Raw genomic sequence first — 15,181 nt, forward strand, 5'->3', positions numbered from 1 at the left:
ATTTCTCGAGGACTTATCCCTAGGGGAAACCAACAATGCCTGGAGACGTTTTGGTGGCTACAACTCGGGGGCTGCTCCTGGCATTTAATGGGGTTACTGATAGCACCCTACAGTGAGCAAGGACCATGCCTGGAACAAAGAATTATTTGATTCCAAATAACACTAGTGCCAAGCTTGAGGAACCAACCGTCAGGACCCAGGTTGCTCGTTCAAGCCCTAACCCACAAATGCCTATATCGTGCCTCTGATTCCCAGAGGCATGGCAATCTTTGCCATTCCATTGTGCGGCCACTTTGTTCTCTCTTATCATTTTTTACCTCCTGGCCTTCTCTGCTTGAGTTAAAAAGTCAATAAGATGAAAAGTGTCACGGTCATGCTCCAGGAGGGAAAAACACACAGAAGCCATTGATACACGGAGTTCAAGGGACATCTTGGCTCGGGGAGGGGAGTGGGTCATGCTTGTCCAGGGCTGGGGCTGGGCTAGCTCCTGGCTATATAAAAGGAAGGAGTGGTGCTCAGGTCTTCACTCCACCACAACGGTCGAGCTCGGAGCGGTTTTTCCTGTGAGGCCAGCTGCGAACCGGCATCATGAAGTGGTTGGTGGTAGTCTTGCTCTGCCTCCCACTCTTGGAGGCATCTTTGCTCAGGTGAGACTGGAGACTGCTAGAGCTCAGAGAGCCTGCAGTGGCAGCCTGGGGCCTAGCGAGGTGTCAGATCCCCCGGGACTGGATGCACAGCTGGTTTATAGTTGCTAAGACTTGAACCTTGCTCTTCTGGAAGAGCAAATAATGCTCTTAACCACGGAACTATGTCTTTGGCCCTTAGTAGGTATTGATAGAACTCTAGAGATAATTTGAGGTGGTGGGAGGATTCACACAGGTTATAAAAACCAGTCATGGGCCTGAGAATCTGTAGACTTTGGTACCTCATCATTTCTTTTTAAATTATGACTCAAGTTGTCTATTTTAAAATTTATCCTGTGGGGGGGGGGGGGGGGGGGGGACGTGAGCGTGCCCGTGCCACTGAACACATGTGGAGGTCAGAGGACAAATTGCAGGAGTCAGGGCTCTCCTTTCACCATATGGGTTCTGGGAACTAAACTCAGGCCATCAGGCTTGGCAGCCACCGCCTTTTCCTGCTGAGCATCTTACCAGCCCCGTTTCTTGGGTGAAAAGTCGGTTCCTCCCAGAAATTTCTATTGTGCAAACCCAGAAGAGGTGATTGGTTTGGCTCATATCAAGAGGTTTAGCACAGAAACTCTTGGAACGTAGAGTCCTAAGAGAATGAGGAGCAAGACGGAGAAAGAAGTGAAAGGAAAAGGAATGGGAATCATAGGTTGCAGAGCAAGCAGGTGACCCCTGGGCAATGGCAGCCAGCAGCATTTAGACTGTGTTTTTTGTGACATGGGCAGAAGCCCGGCTCCCAAGTGCTAACTCTGGAACTCCCAAGCCACTGTCCCCGTGGACTGTTCCTAGAGGCACAGTGATGTCCCTGGATGGTAAATTACCAGTAAGCAGGGGGATTCGCTCTGTTTCCCTTACTCTGTGCTTAGTGCTCAGTATGGAAGAATGCTTCGGGGCGAACCTGCTTTCTCTGGCACCTTTATAAAAACGTACCAATGTGAGCTGGGGTGTGGCTCAGTTGGGACGGTACTTGCCTAGCATGTATGATGCCCTGGCTTTGGCCCCCGTGCTCTATACACTGGGTAGTGGTATATGCTTGGGAGGTAGAAGCAGACATATCAGAGTTAAAAAGCCGCTCTTTGATATGTATTAAGATTGAGACTATGAATTCAAGGCCAGCCTGGTCTACAAAGTGAGTCCAAGACAGCCAAGGCTACACAGAGAAACCCTGTCTCGAAAAACAAATGAACAAACAAACAAACAAACCAGTTTAGGCCAGCCTGAGATACATGAGACCCTGTCTCAAAAATGTGAACACGCTGATTCTAACAAAGGTAATTCTCTAAGTTGCCCTGCCCTTCTTGGGAGGGAATCACAGGGTATGTTAGAGTAGGGGGCCTGGACAGCGGGGGTACTTTCATATGGGGTGAGGGTAGATGTGGTTGAAGCTGATTACTTTCTAAATGTTGGAGCAAGCATTGAGGAGGAGTTTGAGAGCAGGAGGAAACGGGAAGGGAAAAAGACAAAGGGAGAAGAGCTAGAAAGAAATCAAGGCAGAGAGATCCAAACAGTGGGCATTGTGAGACAGAGTGGCTGAGAGACTGAGGCACACAGATGGAGCCAGGAGAGCCGGGAGGGGTCTGGAAGGTGAGAGGGCCCTGGCTTGACACACAGCCTTCTGCAGGGTCCCCCTGAAGAAAATGAAGACTATCCGTGAGACCATGAAGGAAAAGGGTTTGCTCAAAGATTTTCTGAAGACCCACAAGTATGACCCCGGCCAGAAGTACAACTTTAACAACTTTGGTAGCTTCAGTGTCCTCTATGAGCCCATGGCTTACATGGATGTAAGTCTTAACACCTCTCAGGGAACCCCTGTCCCTGCTACCAAACCTGAGGGCTCCCTGCCTTCAGGACCTGGGTTCCACCTACGTCTTCCAGTCTTCTATGGGTGACTATCTGAAGAACCTGGGGGGAGGGCTCATCCTCACTGTTCTTGAAGCCGAGTGCACACAGAGCTTCGTGGCCACCCAGGGATAGACTGAGTAGCGCTGGGCATGGGGCAGGTTTCGAGGGAGGACTTGGGCAACTAATTTTGGTGTGGTCTGAAGGGCAGAAGCTGGGTTCTACCTGGAGTAGCCGGGTCCCTGAGTTTCTCAGAGCTGAACAGTATACCTTGTGCCATCCCCCATCCCACCAGGCTTCCTACTTTGGCGAGATCAGCATCGGGACTCCACCCCAGAACTTCCTGGTCCTTTTCGACACTGGCTCCTCCAACCTCTGGGTACCTTCTGTCTACTGCCAGAGCCAGGCCTGCAGTGAGTGCTGGATGGGCAGCAAAGGGGACACTTCCCTAGGAGGGCTGGGGGAAATTCACTCCGGGAGAGGGTGGCAGTGTGAAGCAGTCACATGACATATTCAAGCCAAGTCAAAAGGCCGGCCTTGCAGCCAGCAGACTCTTGATAAGCAATAGCTATACCTTCATCTATGGCAGCTCACTTCCCCCGATCCATTTTGCTCCATCCCACCCATCCTGATCACCAGCACAATGCTGTCCCTTTTGTTGTGGGTCTTCTCCACTCTCTTTCACAACAGTCAATCCTGCCTTCTATTCACCCCACCTGACCTCGCTGCTCATCATGTTTGCACCAAGTGTGTCTGAAGGATGGGTTGGAACAATACTGGACTTGGTCCTGTCCTGCAGTAGCTTGGGCAGGCAGATGGCATTTATCTTTGTAATACAGTTTTGGTCCATACCAGAGCCTTGGTATCCTATTATTTCTGGTCCAAGGAGTCTCTCTTTGGTTATTTCTCATGTCAGCTCAGGGTCTTGGTATGGCCAGCTTCTTGAAGGGGTGGAGGCTGTGGGATGAAATCATGCTTAAAGGCCCATTCACTCCTAAGGTGTCTGTGCTAGGGCTCTTCTGGGACCTAGCTCACAGCCTTGCCCAGAGAGAGGCCATAGTTCCAGAGCTTACCCTGTAAGTCACAGGGGGCTTTGGGGTCATGCGTGACTCAATGCTGGTCACCTTTTGACTTGGAGTAGGGGATGCTGAGAACCCGAGGCTTACACTCAGGCTGGGGAGGGATGGCACGCTCTGGGCTCCAGAGCAGGAAGCCTGACCTCTGTGTCCGGCTTCTCCATGCAGCCACACATCCCCGCTACAACCCCAGCGACTCCTCCACCTACTACACCGAAGGACAGACCTTCTCTCTGCAGTACGGCACCGGGAGCCTCACTGGCTTCTTCGGCTATGACACTCTGACTGTGAGTGAGGTTCCCTACTCCTGGCTGGGGGAGGCGGCGGTGGAGGCCTGAGACAAAGCCCCCAAAACATGATGGAAGAGCTACTCCTAGGTTAGGACCCTGTCCACTCACAGTGCTGACCCTGATCGCCATTCTGTGTCAGGAGGCGGGGAAGCCATGATGAGCCCTTTCTTTGTGGCCATCTTCCATGAAGAACATAGCTCTTCAGAAGAGAGAGGGACAGGGCAGGGGCAGGGACAATACAGTGTTTGTGCTGATACTTGGAAGAGAAGCTGCCAGATTTATCAAGGTGGGGCATGGCGGGGGAGCTGAAACGAGAAGAGATGAACAAGAGCGAGAGGGCCTGGAGGAGGGAGGTCCAGTCTGGTGTGTCACTATCCCTCTGTTTAACCTCCACTCCAGGTCCAAGGCATCAAGGTCCCCAACCAGGAGTTTGGCCTGAGTGAGAACGAGCCGGGTACCAATTTCGTCTATGCACAATTCGATGGTATCATGGGCCTGGCCTACCCCGGCCTGTCTGCAGGGGGCGCCACCACTGCCTTGCAGGGCTTGCTGCAGGAGGGCGCTCTCTCCCAGCCCCTCTTCGGCGTCTACCTTGGCAGGTAAGCAACCTCTTAGCAAGCTCGCGGGCCTCCCACTACTCCACCGAGGTTCAGTAGTTTGAGGGTTGCGAGTTTCAGCCACACCTGCCCCTGAGCCTTCCTCTCTCCAGTTCCTGAATTTTGCACACCCCACCCTATATCTGTTTCCTGTCCGCTCCTACTTTTTTTCAACATTTATTTATTTGTGTTAGAGCAGGGGTTGGGGCACACGCCACAGTGAGCTTGTAGAGGTCAGAGGACAACTTGCAGGAGTCGGTCCTCTGCTTGTACCACGTGGGTCCCAGAGATGGAACTCAGTTTGTCAGGCTTGGCCACAGGTGCCTTTACTTGCCGAGCCATCCTGCCGGCACCCGCGATTGTTCTTTGTGTTCTTTGACTGTGACAAGCTCCCTATTTCCGGCTCCAATCTGGGAGTCTGGCTTTCACTCTAGAACTTCCTGGGTCCAACTCCTGTGCCCTCCCCACTGAGGGCCGTCTCCGACCGAGACTTTCCACTCCGTATCGCCTCTGTAGAGTAATCTCTTGCTTCATCTCCTTTGATCTGTCGTTCCAACTGGTCCTGGAGTCTTTGGGGCTTGGCCCAGGATTGACTTCTAACCTGTTGTTATCCTTCCAGCAGACACGAGCAGGCGCCGTCTGGGCCCTGTGTGTGTGTGTGTTTCTTTTTTTTTTTTTTTTTTTTTTTTCTTCCTCCAAGTTAGCTTACCTTCTAGAGAGTGTCCAGGCTTCGCGGCCTGAATCTGAATTGAATCTAAATTGGCGCCGTCAATGTCACTGACTCTGCCCGGCTTACTGGGCTTGCACTGGACGGCTGCCGGGGAGAGGTTCCACCTACTGGCACGGAGCAAAGAGCAGAAGACCGAGCAGTAGCTGGTGTGTGTGTGTGGGGTCTCTGAGTAGCTGCCCCTCCAGGGGGCTGGGGACTCTGTGTGCCAGCACCACTCCAGAGTCTGAACCAATGAGGGTTCCAAGGGGTCTAGACCGGGAGCCCATCTAAGGGAAACACATCCTACCTTCAGGGAGCCCCAACCTGAAGAAAACACAGACTGTCCTAGGTAGCTCCAGTCTGAGGGAGACAGAGCCTTGGTGCGAAATGAAGGGAGGAGCTCCTGTCCTCCGAAAATGGCTGACTCACCTCGGGAGTTCTTTCGCTGTCACCCCTTACCCTCCCTCGTGTCTTCTGCAGGCAGCAGGGATCTGAGGGTGGACAGATCGTCTTTGGAGGTGTGGACGAGAACCTGTACACTGGGGAGATCACCTGGGTTCCTGTCACTCGGGAGCTGTACTGGCAGATCAGCATCGATGAGTGAGTCTGTGGTGGGGCCTTGTGCCTCGAGACAACCCTATAAACCATTGGCTGACCCCGGCTCTGTTGGTGGGGGCAGGTGGGAGAGAATAGCTAAGAGAGCCCTCCCCCGAAGCCACAGCGACCTACCCAGGAGTATCGACTCTCAGCTAGATCTGGAGAAGAGGGGTTAAGGCCGCACAGGGACGGGCAGCACACAGACTCAGGAATGAGGGCCCTGTCCCCTGACGCCACAGGTCAGAAACTGAGTGTGTTTCAAAGTCCTTGCAACAACCAGCGGCCCTGGCTTTCCATGTGGCCAAGCTTGATGAAAATTTGCAAGTAGATTCAGTGGTCACTCAGATGGCCTTGGATAGACTTAGGGTGGGGTGAGGTGGGGGGGGTCCCCTTACTTTCCTCAAGAACGGCTTGTCTCCGCATGTGGCTGCTGTGGTGGGAAGCCCCTGACTGGCTGCCTGCAACAATTAGGTGGGAACTGAAGGCTCCGACGTCTCTCGCCATTCAGGTTCCTTATTGATGACCAGGCCACCGGCTGGTGTTCCCAAGGCTGTCAAGGCATTGTCGACACAGGCACCTCTCTGCTCACCATGCCCTCCCAGTACCTGAGCGAACTTCTGCAGGCCATTGGAGCCCAGGAAGAATACGGACAGGTGAGTCTGACAGGAAGAGCTCCCTTCCTCAGGGAAGGCCATCCTGGCGTGTGTGTTGTGTGTGTGTGTGTCGCATTTACAGCTTCTCTTTGGGAACACAAAGATGACTGACTTCGTGGCCTCCAGGCTTTTAGCTATGAAGGCACTGGGGGAAAGTGGTCCTGGTAGGGTGGAGGCCAAGAGGCTGGAGCTGAGGGAATATGGGCAGAGCAAGAACTTCTTCTGAGCTTAAGTCACCTTGAAATATGGATTGGACACGCCCTGGGCTTTAGGATTGGAGTGAAATAACTAGAAGGTGGGGCCACACAAATGAGTGACCACGGACCCCTCTGTAAGCCACACCTCCCTCACCTCCACAGGCTCTCCTGCTCCGCTTGGTCCTAAGTCCAGCAGACAATTTGCCTAATGAGACCATTCTCATTGATTCCAGGGGATGGGCGGGATGGGGGCTGATGGGTAACCTGGTCTACAGACCCTTCTGTTAAAGGGCACTTGCCGATGGGAGGGCAGCAGTTCGATCTCTCGGAGTGAATATTCAGTCAGGGGCAAAGCTCTAGTATCATGGGCTCCTCAGGACTCCTGGGTCCCTCCCCATCTGTGCCAGTGCTGCTGAAGGTTAAGATTAGGTATGCAGGTTTCCCAGGTTTTGCTTGAAGCTGTTTCCTCTGGCCTGCAGTGGTCCGGGGGGGGACAGGCCTAGGGTGTAGAATGCTGAGGTGGCAGGTGTGAGGGGTGCTCTTCTGTGGGAGATGTGTCAATCGGGGCCGTGCTCCTCTTCACAGTATTTCGTGAGCTGTGACAGCGTCAGCAGCCTGCCGACATTCAGCTTTGTCCTCAACGGTGTCCAGTTCCCTCTGTCACCCTCCTTCTACATCATCCAGGTAAGGCCTAGTTCCTCTGGGCAGAGCTGTCAGGACTGAGGATGAGTCCAGAAAAGCTATGCTGATGTTTGAACCCAAGTTGGGCTGTCTTCAAAGCTTAAGTGACCAGGCTGCCCTGCAGCAGGCCAAGAGCCGGGGGAGGGTAGTCCATGGAGGAAGATGCCCTCCACCCCTTAGAACCATTGCAACTTGAAGTCAGCTATTGGAGAAACACCCCCTCTCCCGCCTCCGAAAGCCCCTTGCTATGGAGGGTCAGCTGGTCCACAAGCCCTTTGGACACTCTTTTTGTCATCCTAGGGCTGAGGTTCAGTCCACGCATGAGCAAATGGGTGAACGTTGTCTTTCTGTTGAACAGGAGGATGGCTACTGCATGGTGGGCCTCGAGACCACTCCTCTGAATGAGAACGGCCAGCCCTTCTGGATCCTTGGGGATGTCTTCCTCAGGTCTTACTATGCCATCTTCGACATTGGCAACAACATGGTGGGCTTTGCCACTGCTGTCTAGACCTGCCGTCTAGACGCCCATATGCCCTCCTTCCTCTCAGCCCTCCCCCTCTGTCCTTCCTCTCTGCTTCCAGCTTTCCTTTTCTGGACCACAGACTTTCTCTAATAATAAAGAGTTCTCCATATTGACCAGCCTGTTGGGTCATTTGTGTGGAGGCTATGTGGGGTGGGTGGAGCTGGGCCTTGGGCCTCGGGTCTCGGGGAACTGTGAGAGTGGGAATCAGAGCTAGTTCCAGTTTGCCTGACCTCAGTGGCCACACGGTTTCCTGGTGGGTCTTGGGGATGCTAAGTGAAGCTGAGTTTGAAGCCAGTCTTGGAGACAGGCCTTTACCTTCAGGGTTTGGAGTCTATTCACAGATTCCTTCTGAAGATCTAAGACTGGCGAGGGGAGCAGGCTTGGACATGGTGGGCAAAGGGAAAATGCTCTGTTGAGCCACTTCTCCAAACTTACCCACTGACCTCAAGGTCACAGGAATGTCCACTAGCTGAGCGTCTGGGGGCTGACATGCTACAGAGCTAAGGGTTTGCCTCTTCAACTTTGAATCGATTTTGACTCGAATTGTCTGAAGGATGCTGCACCACATTCATTTCTAACGGTGTGAACCCTTGAGGAAGCAAGAGGCTTATTTCCAGGAAGACTGCAGGCAGCTGACACTGAGCTAGGGTGACTGTATTTTCACCCAGTTTCCTAAGTCCCAGGGCTTGGGTTTGAAGGAGGGCTGTCCTTCAGCTATGGACAGGAAGGCCTGCTCTTTCCCAGGATTTCTCTGACCAGCTCAGCGAGAGGTCTGTCGCTCTAGACTTCATTCTTGTGCTTTCTTAGGAGTTTCTCAGAAAGTCCCAGAAACTTAAGAGTCACATGTTGGGGGAGGAGGAGGAAGAGAAGAAGAGGGAGAAAAGGAAAGGGGGAGGAGGAGAGAGGGAAGGAGGGGAAGGAGAGGGCAGGAGGCAGGAGATGGTGGGAGTAGGGAGAAGAAAAAAAAAAGGGAAAGCAAGCTAAGGATACTATCCTAGAGCCCCTAGCTTCCAGCAGGAGGAAGCGACAAGACAGAAGCCTGGGAAACTCTGAGCAGTTAAAATGGTGGTGCTGATGCTTCTCCTCTCACACTCAGAGGCAGGGACAAAAGGGCAGCATCCTGGTTGTGCACTGCTTGCCAAACTAAGACAGGACAGACAGACAGAACCTATCGGGACTTGAGAGTAAAAGGGCTTGTCCTTACTCCACAGTCTGGATAAAGCCTTTGGCCAGCTGAGAATCATGGCTTCTAGCACCGTGAACATGTCCCGTGAAGTGTGCCAACACAGACAATTTCATCAGGAGCATTAAAAAAAATAACAAGCCCGGAGTGGTGATGCCTGCCTTGAATCCCAGCATTCTCTGAAAGCAGAGGCAGGCAGACCTCTGTGGCTTCCAGGGCAACCTAATCAACTAGTGAATTTGGGGCTGGCTATGGTTATTTGGTGAGTCTGTCTCAATAAAACAAAACAGTGGTAAACACAACAATAAACCAGGCTTAAAGCCTGAACGTGTGTGCCTGGCCTCCACTCTCCCAGACATCCTCTGGGAATCTCACAAATAGGACTGTTTTGTTTACAGTTAAGATATCCTAACTTCCTTTATAACAATTTTACCTAATCAATTGCGACACTATCAGCTACACCTCAGGAAGCATCCTGTGATCTTATTTAAGCGTCTCAGCAGTCCTCTGAAGATAACCTCAGAACTCACCAAAACAAAAAACATGGCTATCGTAAAAGACAATGAGAAGCTCACACCCAGTTTCTCTGGGTGGGCCTAGTCTTTCCCTGATCACCTTTTTTTTTTCTCTCTCTCTTTTTTATTAATTACACTCTATTCACTTTGTATCCCCCCTGTAGCGTCACCTCTTTCTCTTAACCCCAGTGTTTTTATTTTATTTTTTTTAAGATTTAGTTATTATTTATATACTACTCTCCTTGTACATGTTCTTACACACCAGATCTTATAGATGGCTGTGAGCCACCATGTGGTTGCTGGGAATTGAACTCAGGACCTCTGAAAGAGCCACCTCTCTAGCCCCCCAACCAGTGTTTTAAATCTATATTAAAAAATATATTGTTAATGGGAGGAGAAGAGGGAGGGAGGGAGGGAAGGGATGGGAGGGAACAAGGGAGGAGGAGGCTACAGCTGGGATATAAAGTGAATAAATTGTAATAAATAAAAATTAAATAAAAATTAAAAATTAGAAAAAAAATATATGTATTGTTAGGCCAGGTGGTGGTGGCACACGCTTTTAATGCCAGCATTGAGAGGCAGGTGAATTTCTGTGAGTTTGAAGCCAGCCTGGTCTACAGAGCTAGCTGCAGGACAGCCAAGGCTACACAAAGAAACTGTCTGGAAAAACAAGTGAACAGACAAAAAATATATATACATACATACATACATATATATATATATATATATATATATATATATATATATATATGTATATATGTCCATGTATAAACACACACACATATGATAAACTGCTTCATACTGGCTTGTCCTGAAATAATAATAATTGGTACAACAACAAACGTTAGCAACATTTTTTTTTTAATCTAACAAAGAAAGAAGTCAAAAGTCTCCCCAAGTGGAAGTTCCTAAAGGAAAAGATAACTTCAGGTTGTTGCTGACCATTCTGGGACCTGTTTCACCACCTTTGACACAGCCAGAGGGACCGCCTGAAAAAGCAGCTTGCTATTTGCTATCAGCTTTCAGAAGATGAAACGATATAGTAAGTCCTGGCTCTGGACATCACTGATAGAGAAGAGAGAAGAGAAAGAAAAATCTGGAAAGGGAAAAAGGACAAATGTTTAATGTTAAAAGTTGACTCCTTGAGAGCCTCGGCCAGCGGAGTGGAACTGTAAATCCCGCGAGCCCCGCGCGGCTGCAGCGGAAACTACGTTTCCCAGCAGGCACCGCGGCAAGCTTGCGGGGGCGGGACTCAGGGGTAGGTGCTGCCCTCTGCCGGGAGCAGCGGGAAGTGGGCGCGGAGTGACAGCCGGAGCCCAAGCGCCGGGCGCGGGGCTAGGTGACAGCGGAGGCGGCAGCTGCGGGCGGGACGCAGAGAACGGCGACGGCGCCGACGGCGGCGGGAAGGGCGGACGGGGCGGGCCTGGCGGGTGGCGCGTAGCCCGAGGAGCCCGACAGCGGGCGGCGGGCGAAGCTCGGGGGCCCGGCACCCGAACTTGGGACAAGTTGCCGGAACCGCAGGGCGCCGGTGGCGGACAGATTGACCTTCAGAGAGAGGTGAGCGGGACTAGGGGTGCACGGGGGGACTGGGGAACGCCAGCGCCGCACTTCCCATCCCGTGGGTGCCTGAGACAGGTGGGGGGACGGGCGGGGGGACAGACTGGAGCCGGACAGGGTGCATGGCACCGCCACCCACCCGCAGCCGGTGCAGCCTTGGGTACCCGGCGCGTGGCCCGAGCGGTGCAGCTCGCCAGCCGGAGAGCCCCTCGGGCCCCTCCTTTCGGGCCGGGCCGGGGGCCGCCTCCCCGCGACCTTATGTAACCGGGGCGGGAGTGGCCGGGGCGGGCACGGGCCTTCCTGGCCCCGGGGAAGCTGAGCGGAGCTGGGGCGGGAGGTGTGCAGGAGTGAACTTGCAAGAAGTTTTGAGGGGCGCCCGGGCCCTGAGCTCGCTCCCCCTCCCCCGATACGGCGGGGGCGGGGAGTTCGGGGGAGGGAGTCCGAGGCCCGGGGAGGTGTGCAGGCACCAAGGCCGGCGGGGCCTGGCCCGGCCTGGATGGTCGCGGGGAGTAGGAGGGCCGGAGAGGCGCCACGCCCCGTGGGCCGGGCTGCCTGTGTCCGGGGGTGGTGTGGAAGTCCCATCCCTGCCTGCTTCGTTTGCCTCTCTCCTCCTGAGTCTCTTGTAGGAAACACCTCCGGTTTAAAGTCCCTGGTTGTCCAAACTGCGCCTCTTGCGCTACCCCACCACCCTCGGAAATCCCAACTCGAGGTCGCACCCTCTGTGCACCCCGCTTTCGGCTCTCCTGAGCTCCTAGTCGTCTGTCCTCCTCTCCGAGCCACCCCTTGGTCCTCAATTCCGGGAAATAAGTACCTTTTTCCCCTGTCCACCCCCTCGCTCTTCACCGTCTAAACCCCAGGCTAGCCCGCCCCGCCAGGTCGGTGCCTCCTCCCCACCCCGTCGCCTCTTCCGCCCAGCGCCTCCTGGAAGCGAGCTGGCGGATGCCACCTGGGTCCCGCCCCTCGTCCCCCCGCCGTGCTGTGGGTTCTGGCTTCACGCACTGCTGCCCGAAGCTGCTCCGGGCTGCGCGAGCAGGTTCGAGCTGCAGCCGCCTGGCGCGCCCCAGCCCCGCGCCCTGGACGAGAAGGGAGGGCGCCCGCCCGGGTGGGGCTGGTCTGCGCCAGCGCTCCCCGGGCCCCCGCCCTCCATCCTGCGCCTTCCCCAACCTGCTGCGTAGGCTCTCCCCTGTGCTGCCGGGGACCCAGTGAGTGTGACCGTTGCAGGACTAAACTTGATCGCTCGGTTCACTGGGAAAGTGTGGCCTCCACTTCTTCGGACCCGGAGTGAAGGGCTGCCTAATGCATCAGAGAAGGGGAACCTCTAGGACGTGGCTGGAGGCCCCTACACCCACCCTGGCCCGGATTCCGCTGGCCCCGGCGAGGCGACTCCGGCTGGTTGGGGGATGAGGTGGGGGCGGATCTCCAGTTTCCTCTAAGGCAGCCAGGTTTGGATGCTGGCAGATCCAAACGCGAAGGCCTCGCTCTGTGGCCCGCTCCCGCCGGGAGGTGCTCGGTCTCCCGCCGGGGAGCCAGTCGCCATTCCTCAGGCTCTGCCCTCGGGCAGCGCCCGGTCTGGAGAGAGTGAGCCAGCCATAGTTACCGGCCGGCCAGGAGAGGCATGCCTCTGGAGCTTTTATTGTGCCTCAGTTTCTCTCGGCTACTTCGGCTCGCTTCTTTCGGCTTGCCTTCCTGGTTACAGGAGAGCCGCGAAGCCGAGCGTGTGATGGAGGGCGGGTCTGTTGAGGGGTTCTCTGTGAGAGTTGCAGATACTGCTTACACCTTCAGGGCCTGTTAGAGCTGAATGCTAGTTGTCCGCCTGGGAGGTGGAGCTAGATGGAGACCCAAATCCCTTGGTTCCGTGCCCCGTGGAGTGAGGCGAGAAACATCTGAGGTGAGCGTTGAATCTACCGAGAGCCAACTATGCATAGATTAGTGCTGATGGCCTGATGACTCAGTCAGAGGTGGGCAGGGAGTGGGCCGGGGCACGCAAGAGTCCATTCAAGCACCGCTGGGGGGTGTCAAGTGCCCGCCCATCCCATCGCCAGTGAGTCCCCACCCCCACCCCACCCCATTTCCTGGATGCTGGGAAGTAGGTGGGAGGGGACCCGCCCCCTTGCCTGGCCGGCCTTTGAGGGTCTGGTTTCTGGCCCTGATCCCCCCCTGGGCTCTGTTTATGGCTGTAATTGCATCGTTAGCCAGGGTTTATAGAGTAATTTAGCACCTGCCCCCACAGGGAGTGGCCCGGCCACCCTTCCCCCGGCTTCTGCCTCTTCCTTTTCAAAGTCAAGTTGGTTTTTGCAGGCAGCAGGGGTTTCCCCAACCACGGCTGGCATGAAAGCCAGGTTGAGCCTTTGTCCTGCGGATGGAGGGCTGGGGACACTTGGGGCCCAGCTTGGGGCTGCCATAGAAATGACAGTGGAAATTGAGTGGGCCTCCTCTAATGGCGGTAGGGGGACCTAGAGGAGGGGGAGTCCAGAGTCTCAGAGCTTCCAGAAGTCTGCCTGTCTCCGGGTGCAGCCGGCTCCTGTGCTCCTGCTGTGAAGGGTGGGGATAGAAACGGAGTCACCTGTTAGCTGCTGGGAGGATTAGGGCAGAGAAGGCCCGGTACCTGGTGAGCACCTGCAGGCGTTTGTGTCACGGCTGTGGAATTATGGAGTCATGCCTTTGTGGATGAATTTTATGGATGAACGTCCCTGATAGAGTAATGAGAACGCAGCACTACGCGTTAGAATAATCAAGGGCCGCACAGGAATAGGGTTGTAATGAAACCTAGCTGCAGACAGTAGGCGCCAGCACTGACTGGGTCTCTCTGGACCGAGGTGGGAATTACTGTTTTTGTTATACTGCTTCAGAGAAGTTAAGTTATTGAAAACCACACAGCCTGGAAGTGAAGGGCCGGGGTTCTAATCCAGGCCCAGCTGATTCCAAGATCCACACCCTTAATTCCTGAAGAAGGCCACATCAGTGTTTGCCAGGAGTTTGTTTTTTTTTTTTGTCTGTTTTTTGTTTTTTGTTGTTGTTGTTGTTGCTGCTGTCATTTGAGACAGGGTTTCTCTGTGTTATCCTTGTCTGGCCTGGCCTGGCTTTGTAGACCAGGCTGACCTCAAATCTCACAGGAACTGACTGCCTCTGCCTCTGGTAGTGCTGGGATTAAAGGCATGCCCCCCCATGCCCGGCTGCGGGAAGTTTTTTATTTCAATGTTTTTAATTTGTGTGTGTGTGTTTGTATGAGGTTGTGTGCACGGAGTGCAGTGGCCAGGAAGTCCAGAAGAGGGTGTTGAGTCCCCTGGAGCTGGAGTTAGGGGCAGCTGTGAGTGCCTGACAGGGTGCTGGGAGCGGAGCGCCTGTCCTCTGGAGGAACAGCCCCTGGCTGCTGAGTCATCTCTCCCAGAAGTTCTCCTTTGGGGCGGGGGGTGGGGGTGGTGGGGGTGGTGGGGGTGGTGGTGTAAGGAATTGTGGAGGGAGGCCTCAGCGGTCAGCAGTTAAGAGCACTCACTGGCTGCTCCTCTAGAAAAACCAAAGTTCAATTCCCAGCATCCACATGGCTGCTCATAACTGTCATAACTCCAGTGAGGGGGATCCTCTTCCGGCCTCCTTGGGGCCTGTGCACATTCGGCACACAGACATGCGTCTAGGTGAACACTAACACACATAAAATTAAAATCAAAACCCTAAAACAGTTTATTTAAAAAAAAAATAAGGAGAACAACAGAACCAAAAAAATTTGAGCACAGGGTCTTTCCTGAGACTCATATTCCAGCCAAGTACCATACATGGAGATAACCTAAGACCCCTGCACAGATGTAGCCCATGGAAGTTCAGTGTCCAAGTGAGTTCCATAGTAATGGGAACAGGGACTGTCTCTGACATGAACTGATTGGCCTGCTCTTTGATCACCTCCTCCTGAGGGGGGAGCAGCCTTACCAGGCCACAGAGGAAGACAATGCAGCCTCTTCTGATGAGACCTAACAGACTAGGATCAGAAGGAAGAAAAAGAAACCCTCCCCTACCAGTGGACTTGGGGAGGGGAGTGTGTGGAGAAGGGGGAGAAAGGGAGGGATTGGGAGGGGAGGAGGGAACTA

General features: G+C 54.0%; 2 protein-coding genes across 2 annotated transcripts in view; both read left to right on the forward strand.

Annotated features, from left to right (window-relative positions):
• Nucleotides 1-540: 540 nt before the first annotated feature.
• Nucleotides 541-7,960, forward strand: Pgc (progastricsin). The gene is made up of 9 exons (XM_055615124.1): nucleotides 541-647; nucleotides 2,308-2,467; nucleotides 2,821-2,938; nucleotides 3,770-3,888; nucleotides 4,291-4,490; nucleotides 5,677-5,796; nucleotides 6,302-6,446; nucleotides 7,229-7,327; nucleotides 7,683-7,960. Exons 1-9 carry the CDS (start codon nucleotides 589-591, stop codon nucleotides 7,830-7,832), a joined length of 1,170 nt encoding a protein of 389 aa, XP_055471099.1. The 5' UTR covers nucleotides 541-588; the 3' UTR covers nucleotides 7,833-7,960.
• A 2,900-nt stretch (nucleotides 7,961-10,860) lies between these two features.
• Nucleotides 10,861-15,181, forward strand: part of Tfeb (transcription factor EB) — a 53,635-nt gene continuing 49,314 nt past the window's right edge. Inside the window, exon 1 of the mRNA XM_055613554.1 lies at nucleotides 10,861-11,102. The gene's annotated coding sequence lies outside the window, so the exon portion shown is untranslated. The remainder of the gene's footprint in view (nucleotides 11,103-15,181) is intronic.

This window comes from Psammomys obesus, unplaced genomic scaffold (genome assembly GCF_907164565.1).
Source record: "Psammomys obesus unplaced genomic scaffold, mPsaObe1.curated_primary_1811, whole genome shotgun sequence".
Lineage (NCBI taxonomy): Eukaryota > Metazoa > Chordata > Mammalia > Rodentia > Muridae > Psammomys > Psammomys obesus.